General features: G+C 43.6%; 1 protein-coding gene across 4 annotated transcripts in view; it reads right to left on the minus strand.

Annotated features, from left to right (window-relative positions):
- LOC137421785 (myelin transcription factor 1-like protein) overlaps positions 1–26,678 on the minus strand; it is a 253,738-nt gene that overhangs the window by 158,436 nt on the left and 68,624 nt on the right. For all 4 annotated transcript variants that reach the window (XM_068108183.2, XM_068108181.2, XM_068108184.2 and 1 more), the window contains exons 7-10: positions 25,967–26,431; positions 25,720–25,851; positions 3,587–3,677; positions 3,106–3,210 (exon numbers count right to left, since the gene is read on the minus strand). In XM_068108183.2, coding sequence (XP_067964284.2) covers positions 3,106–3,210; positions 3,587–3,677; positions 25,720–25,851; positions 25,967–26,431 — 793 coding nt within the window. The remainder of the gene's footprint in view (positions 1–3,105; positions 3,211–3,586; positions 3,678–25,719; positions 25,852–25,966; positions 26,432–26,678) is intronic.

The raw sequence follows: 26,678 nt of genomic DNA on the forward strand, positions 1-26,678 counted from the left end.
CTCTGCACCAAATTTGCTCTGAATCCGTCCACAACTTTTTGAGATATCCTGCTATGTATCGTTTTGAGCCCTATCTCCCAATGGTGAAGAATGAATGATCGTTTTAAGGCCATTTTCAGAAGATTTCTGATTTCAGAATTTCATTTTCAGATTTTTTTTCTTCAGATTTTCAGATTTCAATTTTTTTCAAATTTCAGATTTCCATTTTCAGATTTCAGAAATAGGTGAAGAATCACTTAAAAATAATTATACGAGCCGGATTCGAATCCGGATCGTCACCAAAATCTAATCATTTCGTCCTTGTCACATACGCTACCTCTCTGCCAAATTTCGTTTGATTCCGTCCACAACTTTTTGAGATATTTTCTTCACAAAGAAACAAACACACAGGGATGAAAACATAACCTCCATCCACCTTTCGTGGCGGAGGTAATAAAGTTTAAAACTTATTGTAATCTTGTTTCTTGTAACCTGTGTTGTAAGATATTTTGAATGTCCCACATCAATTGGTGGGCTTGTTTGAAGATCCTTCTGGAGTAACAGGGTGAGATTGTGAGATTTGTTAGGATTGGAAGAATACATGTTCCATTTGTCAGATCATCTAATCAATTCCAGATCAGCACAGAGAGATGAAGTTACTATCCCACTGTGAGTGGGATGGGCGACACAATGTGGGGTCATCTGCAAAATGGAAAAAGGATTTTCCAGTGCATCAGAGAGAGCATTTATGTAAATGTGGAACAAGACTGGGCCCACAGCAGTGCCATGGGCACTCCAGCCTCCACTGGAAGAGGAGGAAAGAGGGTTGTATTGATAGTAACACATTGACTGCACAAGTGGAGAAAGTCAGAAAGCCAGGTATGAATGTGGTATCACATACTGCAGGCAGGGAACTTGGCAAGTAGAGCAGGATGCCACACAGGGTTAAATTCCTGAGATATGTCCAGGGAGACGGTCCTATCCTTTTGTTAAGATTAAGGGCTTCTGACCATTGCTGAGAGAGAAGCAGCAGCATGTCCAGAGTTGAGTGATAGGGATGCATTTCAAAGTGATCATCAGAGAACACGATATTTAAAAAGTCATCAGAAGAATATGAATGAATATGAATGAATGAACTCCTCTACCCTCAAACCCATCCAGGCGCAGCCCCAGTGAACCTTACAGAAAATTTTCTGCAAGAATTCACTTCTCCTTCGACAGAGAGATAAAGAAAAAGAGAAATAAAGAAAAAGCAAAAATTAGAAACAATAAAGAGAAATGTGAAAGGAACAAAGAACAAAGATGTCAGGATGACCCCGGATGTCTTTCGAAAAGACCGTCTGGACAACCCTCCCATATACTTTCTCAACAATCCTCTCCAAGAGGTTCTGTCACTCAATCTCCTGGGTCTCACAATCTGCCATGATCTTTCCTGGGAAAAACACATTTCCAAGCTGGCCTCCAAAGCCAGTCGCCGACTGAGCATCCTCCGTCGTGCAAAGTCCTTCCTTGGCACACCTGAGCTCCTCACCACATACAAGGCTTTCATCCGCAGCTCAATGGAATACTGCTCTCCTCTCTGGGCTGGTGCACCTGCCTCACACCTCGCTCGGCTTCACGCAGTTGAAACCAAAGCTTTCAAAATCATTGGAATCTCCCGCGACGAAGCCGATTGTGAGGGCCTTTCACTTACTCACCGCAGGCGGGTTGGTGGTCTTTCTGTCTTCTACCGACTCCTCTCTGGCCTAACTCCCCAGCCCTGTCTGTGCTCTGTCCCCCAAGTACTCCTACAGGTCGCACAAGATCTGCTTGCAACCCTCTTCTGGTGAAACTGCCAAAATCGAGACTCTCTGCTCACCTTCACGCTTTCATTCCTCTTTTCTCCCACCTCTGGAACAAACTCCCTCACTTTCTTCAATCCCACTCATCCCTCCAGGTCTTCAAAACAGCTGATCACCACCATCTCTTACCTTCCCCCATCCAAAACCTTGATCTTTTCTACCCCTGTTAATTCACCCCAGATCCACTTTTCTGAAATACTGACTTCTTTCCTGGAAGTTCTAGCAGTGTCCATGTGTTTTTTTACCTCTCCCACACCCACCTCCCTTCCCGTGCCTCCTCCCCCCAAGCCCTCCACCTCCCACAGATCTCCCGATGTCCCTGCTCTCAAATGTTGTACTTGTGTGCTCCCCCTCTCTCCCCATCTTGTCTCCCTCTCCCTTTATTTCGTTTTTGTTAGCTCTTACACGAGCCTCGATCTTGTATACAAAAACAAACAAAAAAAAAACAACGGATACATAGATTTCATCAGTTACTCCCAAAGCTCAAACACAGCAACAGGTACAAGCTACCAGAGGTCTGTCAGTGCGGAAGCATAGTCCACACAGCATCAGGCTATGGAAAAACATTGACGTCAGCACTGATGATGGATACCATGACTTTGCTTATAATTGGAAGTAAGCTTACTGGTCTGTATTTGAGAGTATCTGTTTTGCACTCTTCATAATTGATGTCCAGGCAGACAATGGGCAGCCAATGAATGACACGTTAAAGAGTGCATATGGACAAGCAAAATCAGCAGAGCAGGATTTGAGAACATGGGCGCTGATGCCATCTCAGCCCATCGCCAATGCAGGGTCGAGGCTGGACAAAACTCTTTCTCAATCTTCTCGGGTGTGAAAGACACAAAGTCCAGTAGACAGTGGGTATGAGGGGGTAAAATTGTGACAGAGCAAGATGGGTTGGGTACACGAGTTCTGGAAGCAAACACCGAGTTCAGACATTCTGCCTTATCCACTGTGATGCCACTTGAGGTGAGGGTGGGGATGGAGGAGAAGCATACTCCAGAGATTGACTGGACAAGGTGCACTATGACTTTAAGGAAGGAGACTGGTTGAAGTGTTCAGCATTGAGATGTCTATGGATGGACAAGCCTTATGGAGTGGCCTAAAACCTTATGGAGCGACCTAAAATTGCTCTCAGTCAAATTAGCCTTCCACGTTCAGAGTTGTTCAGAGTAGACATGTTGAAGTCAAAATATTGCGAATCATTCATTATTTTATCAACAAGCATTGAACATGAACTGAATTTGTATTACTCAAAACTGCAAAAAATGCAGAGTCTTACCGCAGAACTCTATCTGAGGATGCGGCACTGAGCCGTGGCTGTTCCGAAGATGGACGTTCCAGCTTATTCAACTTGCGTGCAGCAGCGATGGGACAACCAGAGAGGCTAGAAACACAAAGGCAGAACAGCAAAAATTGCGAAAACCATACTGAGCAATCATTTGTTTTAAAATCCTAGCAATTAACTTATTTCCATTCATTAATTTGAACTAGAATTATGATTGCATTGCTCAAACTGCTTATTGTTCCATTGTTCATCGTATGAAAGGTTACTGGAGATAGAAGAATGTAGTAGGCAAATCAAATTACAAAAAAAAAAACCCCACAATATGTAAACTTCAACCCAGTCTGGGACTTGAACCACGGTCCTTCAGAATAATTAATGTAAACCAAACGACTATGCAGATACACTAAACTACCATGGTTTGTATGTGAGGGTGCATTGTGAGCGTGTAATGCAAGTTTGGGATGCGAGCGGAAACCTGCGATGCGAGTTGCGGTTGCTATTGACATGGCCCTTTCCAGTGCAGCCAGGTGTCGGGCACTTTAACGTGCTCTCATGCATTGCCAGAACTTGGAGAGAAAGTGGAGAAGAAAGCACAGGTAAGCAATTAGGAGTAGAATACAGTGAAGATACTGGTTCATGTCCCCTACTGGTAGCTAGAGTGAAGCAAAAAGCAAATTTCCATCATTCTCAAATTCTTCACTTTACATCCTCATGTGGAAAGATACGCCATTAAGTACAAAATGTAGCTTTGTACGAATTCCCCAATAATTTCTGTGTCAAGGCAACCATGCTGGAGGTACAGCTATTTCTTGTCTGTGATTGGTTGTGAAGCAAATGTGACCTCACTTATGCAGTTCCACAGAGTGGGCAAGGAACCTCACTTGTGTGATTGTGAGTGTATGATTGGCTACAAAATAATTTTATTTCACAGGAATACAAATGAGAGAAAATCAAGTGGTCCTAAGGAAAATGGTATGGGGGCAAGGAGAATCTGCCACTTTTACATACACTTGTACACCCGCAGACTCCGGGAGGGGCAGGAAGGGTCATTCCTCTTTGGGGTATATAGATTACAGTCGATCTATGGGCGGGTCTCAAGAACATTGGGTGTGTGTTCATTTACCAAGTTTCTTGTGAAGAGATCAACAAGTGGTTTATGCATTTGAGCAAGCGCTGCATTCAAAACCGTTAAGGAACAGCTGGCTTGGGAAGCGCTAGCTAGCTGCTTGGTAAAGGAACACAACCCGAGCTTCTCCTTTTCAGTTTCATATGAAACAGAAGGAGCGAGTTTCAAAAGTTCGCTACAAAAAAATGCCAAGAAAGTGGCAGAAAGGGCCATGTTATTAATCCAACATTTGTGGGTTATATAGAGTACAGTACATCTTCGCTCAGTTCTGTAAGTAAACCTTACTTCACGGATGTCGGGATTCCTCCAAATTTCTTCATTTAGTGTTATAAAGAGCATTAGCGACTGTTTAAAAAGCTAAGCATACGTGTTTGTGGTTGATAATATTTTTCCTTCCTGTAGAAGCCGTTGCTCCCACAGAAACGCCATTATAACTATAAGCTATTTATACACGTCATTACTGCAGGAACAACGCCTTGGGGAAGTGGGACATTATTAGTATCAATATTGTTTTGTAATAACATTAACAATATGCGATTATCATTAATTTTGTTATTAAAAGCGTCTTTGGAAAAACGCCACGATAAATCTTCTTTGGAAATATGCCATGATAAAGCTAATTTAACATTTATATACACCTCAACGTGCAACCCCATTGACGGCAATGGCGGGCAAACTCGCTCGGGGGGGGGGAGAAAACCCCCTTGGGGAGGGGGGCAAATAAATGTGCTACAACCTTCATTGTGTAACCCTTCATCATCCTGTCAAGTTTGGTTGAGATTGGACAAGTAACGACGGAATGTATTGGCGTCAAAAAGTCATCAGACAGACAGACACAAATAGTGTATTTTAGTATGATTATATGAATATGCTTCTGAATGACCGAAATATATTTATCATTTTTTGACCCCTGTTAAGCGAATGGGCATTGTAAGCAGTAGCATTCTCTTGGGAATGCTTTGTGCAAGTCAAATTTGCTGCATAAGGTTGGTTATTGCATTCTCAAGGAACTACTACAGCAGATGCGCATCTGTGAACTATGCAGGTTGGGCTCAATAAGTACATAAAGGCCATTTTTGTTGTCTGATGCGCTATTTTTTCTTTAATAGGCAAACATGGTGGAAATAGATATCTTTCAAATTAGTGTACATCAATATTTATATCAGTTATCATCTTTTAAAATTATTTTGTACACATAAACGTACAAATGCAAATTGAGTTTTTATTGAATTGTTCTTGTCCATGGCTTTTCTGGTTTATGATGCTCCATTTATTGTCGCAATGTTTCTCAAAGACGAAGAGTTAGCACAGTTGAACTCAAGGCTCATGACGGAAGAGATTTATACACTATTGTCTTTATAGTCAGGTTCACTATGTTTTTTCGTTCAAAATTTTGGTAGATTAGCAAAACTATACATTTTTGGAATATTCAGAGCATGAGGAATCCAAAAATTAATGTTTACATTTGCGTAGACACCTTTGCGAAAATGACCCTCAGGACAGTGATGAAGATGTGTAAAAGCATATTCCTGAACGGTATAGACCTCGTAGATCCTGTGTATAGGACTTATAGTTCAATCTGATACTACCTATAACTTCCTATAACAACCTATAACTTCAAAGGACTTGCAATATCATGTATTATGTAATACAGTTGTATCACAAATATAAAGACAATGGTTTTCAATTACCTTTGTTTGTTGCTTTTCTATAATCCTGAGCACTATTTTGAGGCCTTTATTGGATTCCTTGACCCAGAAAACATAGGATTAGCATATTTAATTAAGTCTCTAGGTTGACTAGAAGCCGAGATCGCGCAAAATATGTATTTTATGGCGGCCATTTTCAAAATCCAAAATGGCGGCCATGCAGGTGTCTGTGCAAATGCCAACATTGATTTTCAGATTCTCCATGCTCTGAAGATTCCAAAAATGTACAGGTTTGCTAATCCCAAAATTTTGAAAGAAATTATATTTGTTAACATAGTGAACCTGACTATCTTCATCACTGTCCTGAGTGTCATTTTCGCAAAGGTGTTTACGCAAATGTAAACATTAATTTTTGGATTCCTCATGCTCTGAATATTCCAGAAATGTATAGTTTTGCTAATCTACCAAATTTTTGAACGAAATTATATTTGTTAACATAGTGAACCTGACTATTAAAGGTGACCAGACACGGAACATTCACTCATGTCAAACATTTTCTAAGCAAACAGTTGAGTATAATTTTCTGCATATGCAGTATCATCGACACATTAAATGCAACACGTGATACCGTTTTTAAAAATCAGACTTGAACTACAATTACCTTACATATAGCAATGAAGAATGGGATACTCGACATGGAACAAGCAACAATATCGTTTGAATCTCAAAACAATTAAGGAGTGCGAGTGGATTGTTAATACCCTATGCAAGTGATGTCAGCAAACTGGACAAATTACAAATTATTTCCTGAAACTCAACTTCAGTTGAAAGTCAGCGTGGCTATGAACGATTTGAGCCAAATCCTTCCTCGATCAACCCCACAAGAAGGACGGAACAATTGGGGCTGTTCAAGTAATAAGTACATGACATCACAAGTGTTTCATAACAGATATCAATTAAATCAGACTGGCTGGTAACTATAAAATAAACTGAAAGGTTCTTTTAAAACTGCAAATGAAATTGGTTCCACCTTACTGTATGGTTTTATTATCAGTTTTAGTACCTATGATATAATATAATAGTAATAGTATAATATAATAGTAATGATATAATAGTACCTATGCCCAGATAAAATAAAATCAAGAATGGAATTTCTCATTAACAGGTGCCAGATTTTGATGTCAAATTTTGTGTGCAATCAGAAAAAAAAGAAACTAGTAAACAAAAAACATGTTTTAGGGCTACACGCTTTTTGTCTATTTTTTAAAAGTTTTAAACATTTTTTTTTTTAATCATTTTTTAAATTAAATTTTGACAGATGAAAATGTACCAGAAAAGAGGGACGTGGGCCAAATTTCAGCTCTCTTGGACATTTGGAACCTCGAAAACGAACGGTTCAAAGATTTGAAACAGGACAAACAAACAAAGTTCAGATAAAGTTAAATAAAAGGGTGTAAAAAAAACATGAAAATGGAGTAAAAAGCCAAAAAAATTGCTAAATTAACCTTCCAATTGTCGTTGGACATGATTTCAGGCAAACACATATGATGTAAATATTCATTTCACAGCCAATCAGGGATTCCCAACAGCAAGACATGTCTGCCTTGATATAAATTACTGGCAAATTCGCTGTTGATATGATGGAGCTTCTTCATATAAGGATATAAATTGAAATTTTTACTTTGATCAGAACTATTAATTGAAAGTTTAGCTTTCCTCATTGTCTTATTCACATGATGGATGAAGACAGAGCACTTAACAATGCAGAGCCTATTAATGAGAAATGTCTGTCCCAGGCAAGGGGTATACAAGGCCAGGCAAGGGGACGACTCCCAGGGTATATAAATTACAGTTCTGAGAACCAGTATGGACTCACACACTCACACTCATTGAAACATAGCACTGGTAAAATAGCTTGTTGTGTCCCTGTAAGGCTAATGAGTTGCCCAATAAATTCCCACATCCGTATGTGTAATGAAAAAAAAGACAGCAATGGATTGTATATAGTACACGTTAACCAACTATCGACGAAATATTATTAGGCTTCCAGTGAGGTTCCCACTGGAAACCAATTTTTCTTGTAAGGATTATTCCAAACAAATGTTGTGGAGACTATTCCAAGAAAACCGTTCTAGTTAGCAATACAAAACTTGAACTGATAATTATAGACACCTATGTAAACTAGTTCACGACAAATTTTGTCTGTTGAACTTTAACCTTTTTCGGCCTCCATATTGGATTTAACAAAAAAGTTTTTAAAAATCCTCTCTTCCGAAAGCGCTGAACGGATTGATGCGAAATTTTAAACATATAATTGACGACTTATGTACACCTGGTGTTGGCTTAGCGGTTAGAGTGCCGGGTTGGGATCCGAGGATCCTGGGTTCGAATCCTGGTCGATCGCTGAATTAACACCAGGGGGGTTGACTCAGCCTGTCATCCTTCCGAAGTTGGTAAATTGAGTACCAGCTTGCTGGGATGAATGATCCCGGTGTGTACCCCGGTTTAGAATAGGTACACTGTATCCCTGCGCATAGTAAGAGGTGACTAAGGGTTGGCGTCAGGAAGGGCATCCAGCCATAAAAACATTGCCTCAAACAGGGAACCATGATTGTCATGGGGCCCGCAAGGCTAACCCCCGCTTTAGTGGGGAAAATGGCCTTAAAACGATCATTCATTCATTCATTCAATTGACTACTTATGGTGATAAAAGTTTGTAAAAGAAACCATCATCAGTCACATGGTTTGGTGGCCATATTGGATTTTTTAAAACTTTTAAAATTCTCTTCTCTAAAATTGCTCAACCGATTGATATGAAACTTCACAAAAAGGATCAACTACCCATGGGGAAACTTTTTGACAACGATGACGTCATCAGTCATATGGTTTAGTAGCCATATTGAATTGAAGGAAAAACTTTAAACAACTTCTCTGAAAGTGCTGAATGGATAAAAGTGAAATTATAAACATATGATCGACTACCCATGAGGATATAAATTTGCAAAAAAAAAAAAACCATCATAGGTCATATGGTTTGGTGGCCATATTGGATTTAAAATTATAACTTTAAAAACCCACTTCTCCGAAACTGCTTGTTCAATCGACACAAAAAACGAAATATATGATCGCATACCTATGTGGAAAAGGGCAACCTGGTGTTGGCTTAGCGGTTAGGGTGCCAGTTTGGGATCCTGGGTTTGAATCCCGGTTGATCGCTGACTTAACGCCAGGGGGGTTGACTCAGCCTGTCATCCTTCTGAGGTCGGCAAATTGAGTACCAGTTCACTGGTAATTCCCTGTGTGTCGCAAAAGGCGACTAACAGGGTTAGCGGCAGGAAGGCATCCGGCCATAAAACATTGCTTCAAAAGGGGACCACGGTGCCCGAAAAAGGCCAACCCCTGCTCTGCGGGGGAAATGGCCTCTAAAGGTAGTTCTATACCTATGTGGAAAAGGTTTTTTAAATTATGAGAACAGTCACGTGGTTTGGAAGCCATATTACCTGGAAGCATATCATCATTTCTCACAGCTCTAGTTTTTTGGGTTTTTTTGGATACAAAGTTGAAACTTATAGAGTTGTTACAACATAGGATATGGACTAGAAGGATACCTATTAATTTATATATGGACTAGCAGGATACCTGTCAAATGGCTCCTTTATAAGGAGTAGAAATGACAAAAGTATGGTCCTTGACAACAACACATAGATGTGTAGATAAATACTGGGTGAAGAGACTACATAAATTATATAACACAGAATTAATCATCTCTAACTTGGGCATAATGAACATTCAAGGTAAAAATCAACCTGTGGTCAAATTAGAAGAAGAAAAATTAGAAACCCAAGGCTAATTGGGGGTGCAATCTTTGGGGTTGCAATCTTAAATTAGATCACACAGGGGCCTTACAATAAAGCTGATCAATGTGTGGACTCACTGACACGCGCACACACACACACACACACACACACACACACACACACACACACACACACACACACGCCCTCTTCCCATCCCTTCGGGAATGGGCGAGGCTAATAATCCTCTGGTCACTGTAATGATCAGAAGTGATCAAAAGTGACCATGAAATTTTTTGCGGGTTTATATCTTCGAGGGCTGTGCCAAAAGCTGTGTTATCGAATCTACAAAATACACCATATAATTGAACAAAATTTATTAAAATCACATTATTCTACATAATTTCCATATTCTTCAATGTGCATTATCCAATGCTAAACTATCTTTCTGATCCCAGAACAAAAGTCTTCCTTCCTGAAGTATCCTTAAATCAGTGGGTGTAGAGGCCTTAAACTCTTCAGATCATCTTCCTCTTAGCTTGGTGGGATTTTTTCTTTGCAAGATTTATTGGTGGATGTTTTTTTTTTCTATGATCATTACTTAAACAGGAGTTTGGATATCCTCTTTACTGAAGCTTTCTGCCATGGTCATAATATTTTACTAGGTGCAATTATTTTAATTCCTGAAACAGAATAAAGTTTGAGAAAATTGATATTGACTGGACATACAATCTATCAGACAGTATAAATGCAATTTTGTGATCAACTCGACATGATGCTAAGAAGTTACAAACTGGGTGTCAGTACTTTTGGGGATGATATTAAGAGTAATATGCTTGTTCATGTATCCAAGAGCCCATCTGGCTGTAAAATTTCGTTCCACCCATTGGTTGGACAGTTCGCTTGACTCCACCCACAATTTCCACTTCGAAAGGAAAAAACTCATACGGTTGCCATGTTGGTGTTTGCTGCTATGCCAAGTCAAATCAAAATAAAGACCAATTACTGCACTGTAGTCCCAAAAAGGAAGCCAGACATAACAATACACATGCACACACGCATACACACATATACATATACATGCGTACATATACACCACCAGTCAAAAGTTTAGGTACACCCAACATGTGTTTAATGTGCAAAATGAACATAAGATGTGAACAAAACTCTTACCAAAGATATATCTGCTCATCTACTGATGATATATTGTGCTTCAATGCATCTTTCTTGTGCGAAATGTAGGTTTAAAGCAATTTTTGGAAATACGTCGAAAAGTGCAATACGAAATCCAAACTGAAAAGCGAAGTTAATGTTATTAGCGTTTCATCTCAGGAGCAAAAACTGTTTACAAATACTCTGCTCGGTGTGGAATGAATGTTTGTGCTTAGTTTCTTCATCGTGTGCAATTTCTATTATTGCCAGGCGTTGCAAAAAATCTGTATTATAAAACGAGCCATGTCTGCTGTTTGTCTGTAGTGTTATAACTTGAGAACGGATTAACGGATTTCAATAAATCAAACTAGGGTGGATTCTGGTAACTCCCAGATAAATATAAGCAACTTGTAAACATTTTATTTCTGTAAACAAACCTGGAATATTTGTGATCCCAAAAAAAAATTACATTTTTTTTTTATGGGTACATGGACATGCGTGTCAAAACTGCAAATGCCAACACGTGACTTGGTTATCTCTGCATGGAGAGCAGGATCGCCCAGGAATCCTTCTTTGTTAACTTGAGATCGGATTTCATTGAAACCACTCTCAGGAAGTAAACATAACCACTTATCCCTCTCCCTACAAAGATGTTTTATCTACCATGTTGATTCCAAATCTCCACGAATCAAAATCATACAAATCATACTCATTTACATCATTTTTCCCCATTAACAAAATACAATTAAATTTCCCCAATACAAATTTATTTTTCCCCATTAACAAAATCACTTTTGTTTGCATTTACACAAAGATTGGTACTCACGTCAGCGAAGCGACGGGTCTTATATTCTAGTGTTTACAGAAAGGCCAGCCATACAATCTAATGAGTGTTTTTGTGTTTCAGATTGCATGAAAATGGTGCCAAGCTCAGGTAAGGCCAGAAAAAGACAGGCCATTGTAACTTTGAGAAAAAGAAGGCAATGAAACAGTTGCAATGCTGGAGCTGTTTAGCTGGGCTCTAATTTCCGGTGTTGTAAGACGTCTGTTGCGCAGACTGGTGACTCGGATTACTTGTCCTGTGATTCTGTTGTGATTCTTGGTCAACCAGAACGTTATCTATCCACATTTTTACCAGTTTAGTTATGTCATTTAATGGCACAAGCAACTGCATTTACTGGCACTTGCAATTTTTTTGCAATTTGTCTCAAGGATTGGCCTTCATTTCTTAAAGTTACAATTGCCTGTCTTTTTTCTGGCATTAGCTGAGCTTTGGCACCCACGTTCATGCAATATGAAACACAAAAACACTCATTAGATTGTATGGCTGGCCTTTCTGGAAACATTTTTTGCAGCGCCTGGCAATAATAGACATTGCACGTGATGAAGAAACTAAGGACAAACATTCATTCCATACAGAACAGAGTATTTGTAAACAGGTTTTGCTCCGGAGATGAAACGTTAATAACATTAACTTCGCGTTTCAGTTTGGATTTAGTATTGGACTTTTCGACCTATTTCCAAAAATTGCTTTAAACCTACGTTTCACACAAGGATGATGCATTCAATCACATTATATTTTCAGTAGATAAGCAGATATATCTTTGGTAAGAGATTTGTTCACATCTTATGTTCATTTTGCACATTAAACAGTAAAATGTCAAAAAATGTTGGGTGTACCTAAACTTTTGATTGGTAGTGCAGAGTGGCCACAAACAAACAGCTGCCAGAAAACATACACATACGGCCAGTTCCCGTTGAACTTGGGGACGACTAAGAAGAAGACCTTTGTTGGTCGAAAGCTTGTCAAATTAATGATCGACGTCCTGAAGCTACGTCCGCGTCTGATTTAATCTCCCGATTATATATATATATATATATATATATATATATATATATATATATATATATATATATATATATAATGGTATCTGTAATCTGGTTCTCCAACCTAATGAGCGGACAACATGACGTCATCGCCATGCATGTCCACATTGCCTGCAAAGCTCCAGAGGAACCATCTAGCAGTGCGTCATTACGGATTACAAATTCAGATACTGTCACAAGTGCATGCAAAACTCACAGTTACCGACCTGGTTTCGCCCTTGTTGGGGCTTCATCAGGGCAACGCAGTGAGGCTTCCATACACTTGTAACTCTGTGAACCTTTCGGTTTTTTTTATATCAGTCACTATGCGACCTTCATATCATCAGTGGAGAACCGCCAGCAAGCTTGCTATATATATACATACATATAGTAGATATATATATACATACACATATATATATATATATATATATATATATATATATATATATATATATATATATATATACATACACACACATATATATATATATATTTTTTTTTTTTTTTTTTTTTTTTTTTACAGAGATATTTATCTGTTCCTGTACATTTGTTGAAGGTGTGACAGTCTTGGATTGCATTATTTAATAATTATAATCATACAGTAGGCTGCCTCCGAGGCTAACCCCCGCTCTAGCAGGGAAAATGGCCTTTAAAATGCATGTTGTGTGTTGTTGTATGTATATATATATATATATATATATATATATATATATATATATATATATATATATATATATATATATATATATTGTTGTGGATATGAGAATGTTTTTTTAATTTTGTTGTTGTGGTAAAATGTTGTTGTAAAAGGTTGTTGTAAAATATCACCCCTCCTCCCTACGTTTGTGGTTGTATAAAGGTCAAAGGGCGTTTCCGTAGTTAGTCCATAAAACATACATGCAGGACACGATATATCTTTTTTGACAGTTATATCCTTATTATGTGTATTAGTGTAAGGCTGTGTCTTCCATTAATTGAAATACTCCATTGCACCAGTGAAAGAGGATAGATTCCCTTTCCTTCCCATCCCCAAAACCTCCATTTCCATATTACATCCCCTCTCGTCATTGCCGAGCCTCGATTGCCCATATTACCTCCCCTCCAATAACCGCCATTGACCACGAGGCTCGAGTCAGGGAAGAAAGGCGTGTCTCCACCTCGTCATAGAGGGGAGGAGTGAGCCAGCCCCACTCGACCAACCATGAGCCAGGGGTTCGGCTAGAGAGGGCGGAGGAAGAGCGATCGGGGAGGGTCGCAAAGGTTGAGGGGCGGGGGCCTATATAACCCAAGGCAGGGCGTGTCCAAAAGGAGATGCGTTTTTACAGAGGAGAGCAGAAGACAGAAAGGCCAGGAGTTGGTCAGGGATGCACAAGGAGTTGGTCAGGGATGCACAAGGAGTTGGTCTGAGTTGGTCTGAGTCGGTTGCCTGAGAAGGGTCAGTGGTTGCGTTGGTGAGGAGTCGGTGGTAAAGAGTGAGGGACCAAGAAAGAGAGAGAAAGAGTCCTGAAGCAAGAGAGGAAGTTGTTGAACTGGGTGGGACTAAGCAAGAGAGGAAGTTGTTGGACTGGGTGGGACTAAGGAAGGAGAGAGAACCCGTCACACCAATCCCCCAAGCTCCGCGTTGGCTCCACCAAGCGTTCAGCTCCACCAAGCTCCGCGTTGGCTCCACCAAGCGTTCAGCTCCACCAAGCTCCGCGTTGGCTCCACCAAAGCTCCGCCAAGCTCCGCGTTGGCTCCACCAAGCGTTCACCTCCAGCCATCCACCTCCTGCCTTTCCACCCTTCTTGTGTACGTGAGTTTGTCTTTTGTTTGTTCTGTCCTGGGATAAGTTAAGCCTGTAGATAAGCTAGTATTTGCACTGTGTCACCTGCGTCTTATGTGTTGTAAATAAACTTAATTGCTCCTTTTTGCTTGTGTGTGTAAATAATAAACCCCATTACTCGTCTGTACGTCTTCTCATTTTATTCCTTTTTCCTCTTTGCATTCGTCGCCTTTGTCTTTTCCCTGATTGAGCAGCTGTGGTGCGATACGGCCAAAGTTCGGGTGGAATCGGGTAAGTTTGTTAGGTCGCGGTCACCAACCGCTCGGTCTACAACATCTAACCGCGATCTGTAACAATTGGTGTCTGGGAGTGGGATTCGAGGCCCGAACCAAATTTTTAAAACGAATAGAGGAAAAAAAAAAAAAATTTGGTCAAAATTACGAGCTGCCGAAATTTGTTTTGTTTTACAAAACCCGAATTTTGAAATCGCGCCATGGCTGGTCAAGACGACGGGATGCCGGTGGGAGAGATAGACGGGGTAGAATCGACCCAGGACCTCGGGGAAATGTATTTGGATGAAAGAGAGGAGGAGAACATTGGCAATGTGGTTGAGGGAGTATCAGAAGCACAAAATGGCGCGCTCGCGCACGTGGTTGAAGAGTCCCAAAATAGCGGCGCCGCGGAGGGCGAGCCCGCGGTGGCGGCTGGGGACGCTGGGCAAACCGGGTTTGACCTCAGATTATTCTTGACCCAACTGAATGCAAAAATGGATAGGATGGAGGGGGCAATGAGGGACGAAGCGAGGGGTACCAATGCCCAAATTGGGAAGTTAGACAAGAAATTTGGGAAGTTAGACAATAATTTTGAGGGGTTAGACAACGGGATAAAAGAGGTAAAGAATGGGTTAACGGGGGTGGAAAACAGAATGGCTGCCCAGGAGAATCAGTTAGAGGGGGTGAAAGATGGGTTAAAGGGGTTAGAAAATAGGATGGAGGACAAATTGCGGGAAATAGGGGAACAATCTGCCAGGGAAATCAAACAAATGGGAGAGCAGATAGAGGAGGTGAAAATCGGGGTAGAAACCAAACTGGATGCTCAGAGGGATGAATTGGGACAGATGAGGGTGGCATCTACAAAAGAGATGGAGGAGATACGACGAGGTGTGGGTGAGGAGGTTTCGGGGCTACGCGAGGAGGTAAAGCGAGGTGAAAAGCGTATAGAGAAAGAGGTGAGAAATAATACGGCTAAGTTACAAGGGGGAATAGAAGATCTGACGGAGGAGGTGGAACAGCTGACAGAGGGACAAACGAAGTTAGTGGAGCAGGTTCAAAGGAACACTGCAGTACTCGGAGGGTTAAAGGCGACACAAAAAGAAATTAAAAATGACTTGATAGCGACACAGAGGCAATGTCAGATGGTACGGGAGGAACTGACAATGAGGGTGGACGAGGTGACAGAGATAATGGAGACAAAGGACCGGCAGGTGAGGATGCAAATAGAGACGGTCACGGTAGCCCTAGAGGACGAACTTGAGGAGACGCACCGAGAAATAAAAGAGGTTAAACAAAAACTAGAGGAAGTGGAAGAAGAGGTGAGTGAAATTAAGAAGGGACGGACAGAAACTAAGAGAGAAATCCAGGAGGAGGTAATGGAATATGTACAAGGTCTGTGTTCAAATCATGATGAGGTGCTCACTAACCAAATAAAAAGTTTGCAGGTGGCAGAGGAGGTGCGACGACGAAGTACGGAGGTGAGTGGCAATGTATATGATGTGAGGAAAGCTTCAGTCGGCTTGGGGATTGGTTTGGATCCGGGTGTTCGTGAAAGGCCGTTGGTGAAGTGTGTGACAGGTCAGGTGTGCGAAAAAAGAGGTGTGCGAGAATGTCCGACCATGGGGTGTGTGAGGAAAAAGTGCACGCCGAGGAGTGAGTGTGCCGTCAAGAGTGAGTTGGTCGAAGCGCGTGTGCGAGGGGGTACATGGAAGCGCGGTGTGGTGAGTGTTACGGAGGAAGTAACGAGAGAGTGTACACCTGTGGTGAGTGTTACAGAGGATGTAACGAGAGAGTGTACACCTGTGGTGAGTGTTACAGAGGATGTAACGAGGAAGTGTATGCCTGTGGTGAGTGTTACAGAGGATGTAACGGGAGGGTGTGTGCGAGAAAGGTGTGTAACGGACGGGTGCATGAGGAAAGAGTGTGCTGTCGAGAGTAAGGGTGAGTGCGCGGTCAAGAATGGAGGTGAGAGTAGTGAGAGTGAAACGGAGCGTGAGTTGGTTATGACAGGTGAGCGAGGATGTACACCTGGAATGGAAGAATGCACACCTGGAATGGTAGAGCGTGTGTGGGAAGGCACATTTGAGTTGGTAGTGAGGCACGTGGTTGGGTGTGCGAATGAGAGCACACCTGTGATTGTCACAGAGGAAGTGACCGAGGAGGGGGCGCGAAGAGGTGTGTTGGTGAGGTGTGCGACCAACGAATGTGTGCCAAAGTGTTCGGTGGTCAGGTGTGTGACCAAGGCTGGGAGAGGAATGAGTGTACCGAGGTGTGTAAGGAACGGTACGACGAGGAGCATGGAAACAGCTGCATGTATGAGCAAGAAAGGGGTAGCGTATGCTTGTAAGAATCCAGGTGAAGCGTCGACGGTAACCAGGCTAGAGGTTAGAACGACTTATAGCCGACTCGGGCCCTCGGTGCGCGTCGGGCAGCTTCGCGTGCCGCGAGAACCAGCGGGGTTCCGAGCCACGGCGGGTTCGAAAGGACCGCCGTGCGCGATCCACGCTGGGCCTCGCTTGGAACGGCCGCGTCCGGGCTCCACTAGGCGGAGCGGGCCGCCCGATAGGAAGGGTCGTCATGGCGACCACTTTCTATTGAGACGTGCCGGCAGGTCGAGATCGGGACATTGGATGGCTCCACGCCGAGGTGGTGCGTGGGATCTCGGCCCGGGTAAGCCCCCGCCCCTGCCCCGAATGCGGGACGCATCCAGCCGCCGGCACAAAAGAATCCGCGTTCATTGCTCGGCTGTACGAAGCCGGGCTGTAGACGTGAATTGGCGCACCGAGAGGATGTAATACGTAGACGGGTGATGGTGATAGTGATAGTGAATTGATACGAAATTTCGAAAGGTGGGTAGAATTGGCAGTAAATGGAAAATTTTTGAATTGGTTGGAATCTGGACGAACAAAATTGATAGTGAGAGACCCCCGATGTGGTGGGATGGCAAATCCACCATCCCTCACAGGGGGGGCAAATGCGCAATAGTTTATGGGGTGTATGGCAGTGAAAACTAGCCCGGGTGGGTTAGGATATTGATAGGGATCTAGCGAAGATGACATTAGGTAACGTTAAGATTAGTTAGTGACTGATACCTGTAGTGGGGACGCAGGTAGTTTAGTGTGGATGATAATGACGGGGGAGCGCAATAGTTTAAAGGGACGACTGGGAAGCGCAAGTTTCAGAGGGGAGTAGTTAGCTGAGATGATGCCGTGTGTGTGAGGATTGAACAGGTGAGAATGGAACAGGTGTGATTGCACAGGTGTGCAACTGAACAGGTGTGTGGAGCAGTGTATGAGGGAGTAGTGGTGATTGCGTGTTGTGTTGACCAAATGGTCCAGGAAGAGGAGGAGGGTGCAGGTGGCACCAGGTAGGATTGCACAGGTGTGCAACGACAGATGAATGAAAGACAGGTGTATGGAATAAATGGTATGGAGTATTGGAATGGATGGTCGTGGAGTGAGTATGGTGGAAATTGTGGAGTGGAGTGGATGGTACGAAGGTGTGAATGGGGGAAGAGTGGACCCCCATCACGGATACCCGGGGCGGGTAGTGTAAGTGTTAGGTAGAGGGTATAGGTAAATTGTGGTTGGATATTGGCATCTGTGGTGCGAGGTGAAAGAATGGTATTTGGATGGGTGCATTAGTGTCGTGGAAATGGCTGGGCGTGTAGCCTGTTAGTGTGGGTAGTTGGTTGGGCGCTCCACCACTGTGAGGATGTCGGCCAGGTGAGGCCGCAGGTGGGCTCTGGGAGCCGGTAGTAGTTGTTGTGGATGGGGCCCGAGGATCCGGAGGACGGACCCGGGTAGCCCAGTGCCAGAGGGCACCGAGTGGGGTGACAGAGCCAGGAGGGGCCTGCCCCAGTTAGATAGGTTAGGGTGAGGAGCTAGGTAAGCTCGGGTGGCAACTACAGTGGTGGAGGTGTGCAGGTGGGTAGACCTGCTGGGAGAGTTACACGTCGCAGCCCAGAAATTGTGCGAGGGCACCGGGAGATGAATCGGGGGAGTGAGACCCCAAATTGAGAAGCACCACAGTTTGGGCAATGCGAATTGGTTATTAGAACCCATAGTGTAAGTTGGCCAATGGATTGGCAGGGAAAGACCCCGGGTAGTGTAAAGTGTGTTAAAGTCATTTAGAAAATAGTTAGGATGAAGGATCTCCTCGCACCATCTGCATCCACTCACCTGAGGTGACAGGTACTCCACACCATGCCATGTTTTGATTATTTTTTATGATGCAAATGTTTGGATTGTGAGACGCATCATGACGTGGGTGTGACATTGTGCGTAATTCCATCTCTCCCTCCTTATGAGGATTGATGATGAATTGGTGATGGCAAATTTTGAAGTAGAGGGATTGTGGAGACGAATTTGGTATAGGGGAAATATGGGGAAGACGTGACAGTAGTGACGAATTTGTAAATGGGTAGATTTTTGTACATATGGGGTAAGGGCAAGGGTAGGGTAGGTGACAGGGGGGTGACGTACGGTAGGGACGAGCTTTCTCACTTCGCCCTCCGTACGCATTTCGCCTTGCATTGCCTTATTGACGTGTACCCTTGTGACCTTACCCCTCGCTCAATTGTCTTTCTTTTGTCTCCCACATGACCTGTGCGCAGTTGGGCGCCGAGGGGAGCGTGCATGGGTCGGCCATTGTGTGCCCGAAATTCCCAGAACCAGCTGTCTGCATCGATGCACCACATTATGGACCACATGTCTGTGGCCGAGCACCACTTATGGACCCCATGGGTTGGGGCATGGCCCCTCTGCTGGAACCGGCCATGAGGGCCCGAAATCTTGCTGGCGGACCTTGGCCACAGGGCACCGATGCCCCACAGGTGAACCACACTAGTCGGCCCTGTGGGCCATAAATAAAATCAAATAAAAAAGGGACACATGGGGCACACTTTATTGCAAATAGGCCGCCAGTAAGAAAAGCAAAGAAAATGACAACAACTGGAAGAGATAATAATAACCAGCAGAGGGAGCCGAAGAGCAAGAGATCACCTGCAGGGTTAGGGGTTGTTGAATTTATTTTATTGTTGAACATTGATGAACAATGGTGACTGCACCGATTGGTGCTTGGGCTTGTATTGGTGCGTTTTTGGGTGCGTTCATGGTGCGTCGATGCAGAGCAGACTGTCTCCCCCCCAGAAAGAACAATTACAGGTCCTGGGTTAGTTTTGTAAATAAAAGTAGCGTCAATGGTAAATAATGCTTCCCACCGTCAGTGTGTAGTTTGAAGACCATTCCGCAATTCGGTTAACTGTGGGCGTAAGTCTGTTAGGCAGGGTGCAATGGAGCAGCGGGACACATTTATTTATGTTTTAAAACTGTCGCACTCAGGGTCAGGTTAAAAGTAGAGGGAACTACACCTACGTGCCACACTAAGGTAAAAGTAATAGGCCCGGGACGTGCCTAAGGGGAGGAGGGTGCAGTGTTGTGGATATGAGAATGTTTTTTTTATTTTGTTGTTGTGGTAAAATGTTGTTGTAAAAGGTTGTTGTAAAATATCACCCCTCCTCCCTCCGTTTGTGGTTGTATAAAGGTCAAAGGGCGTTTCCGTAGTTAGTCCATAAAACATACATGCAGGACACGATATATCTTTTTTGACAGTTATATCCTTATTATGTGTATTAGTGTAAGGCTGTGTCTTCCATTAATTGAAATACTCCATTGCACCAGTGAAAGAGGATAGATTCCCTTTCCTTCCCATCCCCAAAACCTCCATTTCCATATTACATCCCCTCTCGTCATTGCCGAGCCTCGATTGCCCATATTACCTCCCCTCCAATAACCGCCATTGACCACGAGGCTCGAGTCAGGGAAGAAAGGCGTGTCTCCACCTCGTCATAGAGGGGAGGAGTGAGCCAGCCCCACTCGACCAACCATGAGCCAGGGGTTCGGCTAGAGAGGGCGGAGGAAGAGCGATCGGGGAGGGTCGCAAAGGTTGAGGGGCGGGGGCCTATATAACCCAAGGCAGGGCGTGTCCAAAAGGAGATGCGTTTTTACAGAGGAGAGCAGAAGACAGAAAGGCCAGGAGTTGGTCAGGGATGCACAAGGAGTTGGTCAGGGATGCACAAGGAGTTGGTCTGAGTTGGTCTGAGTCGGTTGCCTGAGAAGGGTCAGTGGTTGCGTTGGTGAGGAGTCGGTGGTAAAGAGTGAGGGACCAAGAAAGAGAGAGAAAGAGTCCTGAAGCAAGAGAGGAAGTTGTTGAACTGGGTGGGACTAAGCAAGAGAGGAAGTTGTTGGACTGGGTGGGACTAAGGAAGGAGAGAGAACCCGTCACACCAATCCCCCAAGATCCGCGTTGGCTCCACCAAGCGTTCAGCTCCACCAAGCTCCGCGTTGGCTCCACCAAGCGTTCAGCTCCACCAAGCTCCGCGTTGGCTCCACCAAAGCTCCGCCAAGCTCCGCGTTGGCTCCACCAAGCGTTCACCTCCAGCCATCCACCTCCTGCCTTTCCACCCTTCTTGTGTACGTGAGTTTGTCTTTTGTTTGTTCTGTCCTGGGATAAGTTAAGCCTGTAGATAAGCTAGTATTTGCACTGTGTCACCTGCGTCTTATGTGTTGTAAATAAACTTAATTGCTCCTTTTTGCTTGTGTGTGTAAATAATAAACCCCATTACTCGTCTGTACGTCTTCTCGTTTTATTCCTTTTTCCTCTTTGCATTCGTCGCCTTTGTCTTTTCCCTGATTGAGCAGCTGTGGTGCGATACGGCCAAAGTTCGGGTGGAATCGGGTAAGTTTGTTAGGTCGCGGTCACCAACCGCTCGGTCTACAACATCTAACCGCGATCTGTAACAATATACATATATATATATATATATATATATATATATATATATATATATATATATATATATATATATATATATATATATATATATATATATATATATATATATATACACACACACACATACATACATTACATACACATATATATAAAACGCACATATACAAATATACATACACAGATATATTATGTTCTTGTAAGTACATAAGACATATGCAGAGCTTCCATATTCACGATTACCATGCCCTCCCTATAAGTTTCCCTTCATTGTAGAATGACCAAGGTGACAGTTAAAAGGATGCCTATTGGTGTCATGGGCATTGTGAAGATCGACCTCAGCGATCGAGGCAGCACTCTGTGAACTTATACACAGCCCAAATAACTACGTGGCATTTCCTTAAACAGGCCTTAAACCCATGCAATTATAAAAGGTCTCTGTCCAAGATCATTATTTACTTTTAACGATGGTTATATATGCATCAGGAAGAAGATAATTGGTTTTGGGTTGTTTATTGTCACACATCTTTTCAGCATATCTCGCGGGATTGTGAGTTGGATAGGCGACCGTGACGGGCCATGACCTGCTCATGGCCAGATGTCTTTTCTGCATATCCCGTGGGATCGTGAGTTGGACAGGCGACCATAATGGGCCATGACATGCTCATCGCCACATATTTTGGTCACATATCTCACGGGATTGTGAGTTGGCCATGACCTGCTCATGGTCATATATCTTTTCCGCATATCTCACAGGAATGCAAGTTGGACAGACGACTGTGACAGGCCATGACTTGCTCATGGTCACGTGTCTTTTCCACACATTTGGCAGGATTGTGAGTTGGGCAGGAGACCATCACAGGTCATGAACGGCTTCATAGTCACATATATTTTCTACATATCTCACAGGATTGTGAGTTGGACAGTTGACCATGATAGGTGGGGAAGGGGTTTGAAGGCTTGAAGTGGGGAGGTGATTGACACCTCAGAGCTTTTGGAGGGGGAGGGGGAGGACCTGGGGTTGGGGGTGGGAGGGGAGGGAGTTGAAGGCTTGGGAATGGAGAGGGCATTGATGCCTTAGGGCAGGGAGGGGAAGGGTATGCATTTGGAGTTGGGAAGCAGAGGTTGAGGACTTGGAGTTTGTTTAGGGGTAGGGGGAGAGAGTTGAGGTTTGCCACATTTTACATTTTGTGGAATTTCCACGGGTCCCTGCTTGTCTTTGTGTAATCTTACATGCAATATAGTCTTTTGCTAAGATCTAATCCTATTATTTATATTTCCCCCTTTGAGGTGAGCTACAGTCACGTGAAAAAGTAAGTACACCCCATGTAAAGTTTTGACTTTTTCAACATATTTCAACATACAGATATTTGATCTTCATTTCAACAATATTGAAAGATAAAGGTAATATAATATAACAAATATCATGAAACATTTACATTTTGTAGTCCATTATATAATTTAAATAAACATAAATGCAAATTTTGCATGTGGAAAAAGTAAGCACACCCTTGGCTCTAATAGGTGGTATTGCCCCCTTTGGCAGAAACAACCTCAAGTAGGCGTTTCTTATAACAAAACTGGACAAAATCACAGACTGGTCAAACAAGTGGAACATGTCTTTCAATCCTGCCAAATCTCACTCTCTTACTGTCTCTCCGAAAAGATCGACTGGACAACCCTCCCATCTACTTTCTCAACAATCCTCTCCAAGAAGTTCTGTCACTCAAGCTTTTGGGTCTCACTATCTGCCATGATCTTTCTTGGGAAAACCACATTTCCAAGCTGGCCTCCAAAGCCAGTCGCCGACTGGGCATCCTCCGTCGTGCGAAGTCCTTCCTCGGCACACCTGAGCTCCTCACCACATACAAGGCTTTCATCCGCAGCTCAATGGAATACTGTTCTCCCCTATGGGCTGGTGCTCCTGCCTCACACCTGGCTCGGCTTCACGCTGTTGAATCCAAAGCTTTCAAAATCATTGGAATCTCCCGCGATGAAGCTATCTCTGAGGGCCTTTCACTCACTCACCGCAGGCAGGTAGGTGGTCTTTCTGTCTTTTACCGACTCCTCTCCGGCCTTGCTCCCCCAGCTCTCTCTGTGCTCTGTCCCCCAAATATTCCTACAGGTCGCACAAGATCTGCCAGCAACCCTCTGATGGTTAAACTGCCGAAATCTCGGCTCTCTGCTCACCTTCACTCTTTCATTCCTCTTTTCTCCCGCCTGTGGAACAAACTCCCACACTCCCTTCAATCCCTCTCCTCCCTCCAGGTCTTTAAAACAGCTGTTCACCACCATCTCTTATCTTCCCCCATCCATAACCTTGATCTTTTCTACCCCCACTAATTCACCCCAGATCCACCTTGTTTGAAATTCCAACTTATTTCCTGGAAATCCTGGCAGTGTCCATATGTTTATACCTTTCCCACCCCCCCCCCCCCTTCACATGCCTCCCCCCCTTCACATGCCTCCCCCCCTTCACATGCCTCCCCCCCAAAGCCCTCTCCCTCCCACAGATCTCTCGATGTCTCCATGTCTCTCGGTCCCTGCTCTCAAATGTTGTATTTGTGTCCTTCCCCCTCTCTCCCCATCTTGTCTACCACTCCCGATGTTATTTGTTTTATGTGTCTGTTTGTCTTTCTGTGTGATTAATGTTCGCTCTTTCACGAGCCTCGATCTTGTATACAAAAAAAAAAAAAAAAAAAAAAAAAAAAAAACTGTCTACCAGTCTCTGACATCGACTGGGATAAATTTTTGCCCACTCCTCCATGCAGAATTCTTTCAGCTGTGCGATGTTTGAGGGGTTTCTTGCATGCACAGCTCGTTTCAAATTCCCCCACAACATCTCGATGGGATTTAGATCCGGGCTTTGACTTGGCCATTCCAGAACCCTCCATTTCTTTCTTTTCAGCCATTCCTTGGTGGATTTACTGGTATGTTTAGGGTCATTGTCATGTTGCAAGGTCCACCTTCGGTTGAGCTTCAACTTTCCGACAGATGGCCTCACATTATTCCCCAAGCACCCTCTGGTACAATGAAGAATTCATAGTGGATTCTATGATAGTGAGCTGCCCAGGCCCTGATGCAGCAAAGCTGCCCCAAACCATAATATTTCCACCACCATGCTTTACAGTTGGTATCAGGTTCTTGTGGTCAAATGCTGTCTTTGGTTTTCGCCAAACATGTCTTCTGGTACTGTGGCCAAATAGCTCTACCTTTGACTCATCTGTCCAGAGCACATTGTTCCAGAAGTGCTGTTCTTTGCCTAGGTGTTCATTGGCAAACTTTAGTCTTGCCCTGATGTTCTTTCTGGACAGCAAACGTTTCCTCCTGGCACACCTCCCTTGTAGATCAAATTTGTGCAGCCTCTTTCTAATGGTAGACTCGTGCACTTTGACATCAACAGTGGCAAGAGCTACCTGTGGGTCCCGTGATGACATTCTGGGATTCTTAGAGACTTCTTTCAGCATCTTGCGGTCTGCTCTCGGGCTGAACTTGCTGGGGCGGCCTGGCCTGAACAAGTTGGCAGTTGTTTGGAATCTTCTCCACTTGTAGATGATCTTCCGGACAGTCGAATGATTGATTTCAAATTGTTTGGAGATCTTTTTAAATCCCTTCCCAGACTTGTCGGCATCTATAACCTTCTTTCTGAAGGTCTCAGAGAGCTCTTTTGATCTAGGCATGGTGACGCCGCACACTTCAACAACAAAGAGCAAACCAAACTAAATGTCTGAGGTTTAAATAAGACAGGTTCCTCCAAGATCCTCTTTAACGATGTTCTAATCATTTGCACCTGAGCTGGTGCACCTGATTCTAATTTTAGGTATTTGAAGTAGTGATAAATGTAGGGGTGTACTTACTTTTTCCACATGCGAAATTTGCATTTATCTTCATTTAAATTATACAATGGACTACAAAATGTAAATGTTTCATGATATTTGTTATATTATATCACCTTTATCTCTCAATATTGTTGAAATGAAGATCAAATAGCTGTATGTTGAAATATGTTGAAAAAGTCAAAACTTTACATGGGGTGTACTTACTTTTTCAGGTGACTGTATATTCCACAGCCAAAAGAATCAGCTGCAGATTACAAGGATGGTTTCGATATTCACTAAATCCATTATGGAGAAGGTCACATGCCACAGTTTCCTATACAGTTTACATTTGTGGGAAAGGTTGCTCATCTCACTTTCAGGAGGTACTCTGTCTTTTCGAGGACACCCAGAGAGGCTCCGATGGTGAGGGTACAGGCCAGTGACATGTCCTGTTCCATCACAGCCTGGAGTTGGGCATTTGCTTTCCTTCTTGTCTGTTCGTCCTTCTGATGTGATGCACACACAGACATCAATTCACTATTATTTAATAACAATTCCAAAAAAGCGCCTTTTTATTTTTCACAATTCACCTGCAGACTACCGCCAGCATGTTGCACTTACCCTTTAAGCTGACTGGCCTTTTAATGTCACTGTCGTTCTCCATCCGGCCAGTGCTCACAACTCTTCTGGCCTCCTGAGCCTGCCTCTCCCGTTCAGCATCCAATGCAATGGCCTGCTCAAGCAGACGCAGGTTTCCCTTCAACAGGTCCAAGCCCTCATCCCGGCGTGCTGACACCCGTGCTGACTCTTCATCTCCACGGCAACTCCCACTTCTTCTTCCTTCAACACTATGCGACCCATCTCTTGCTGCATCCTGTGTGTGTTTGCTGCCACCTGTTGCCACTGCTCCTGCTGCTCGTCGCTGAAGCTGAGCCAGACCCAGGTTGAGCAGAGAAGCAGCAGCCAGTTGATCACAATCACAATTGTCCATTTCTGGGCCCTTGTCTGACCGGCTGCTTTCGGACCTCAGCTGCTCAGAGTTCAAATCGCCATCAGTGGGGCTCACAGGGCAAGGAGACAGTGAGTCTGCCAAGGACAAAATAGCAAGAAGCTTTGTCACCGATCGTGCATTGGGCCACTCCAGGGACAGCACGGAGACAGTGCCAAAGAAGTCTGTTGTGTCTCCCTATGTTTCTGCTTGGAACCCTTGGGTATTGGCAGGGTACCTATCCTATTTCTAACCATACCAGATTACTGGGTGCTGCCTAAATCTTTACCGTGGTGGAAAAGTAGACTAGAACATGAACCAAAAATCCCGACACAACCAGCAAAA

Source organism: Myxine glutinosa, chromosome 2, assembly GCF_964187855.1.
Source record: "Myxine glutinosa chromosome 2, kmMyxGlut1.1, whole genome shotgun sequence".
NCBI lineage: Eukaryota > Metazoa > Chordata > Myxini > Myxiniformes > Myxinidae > Myxine > Myxine glutinosa.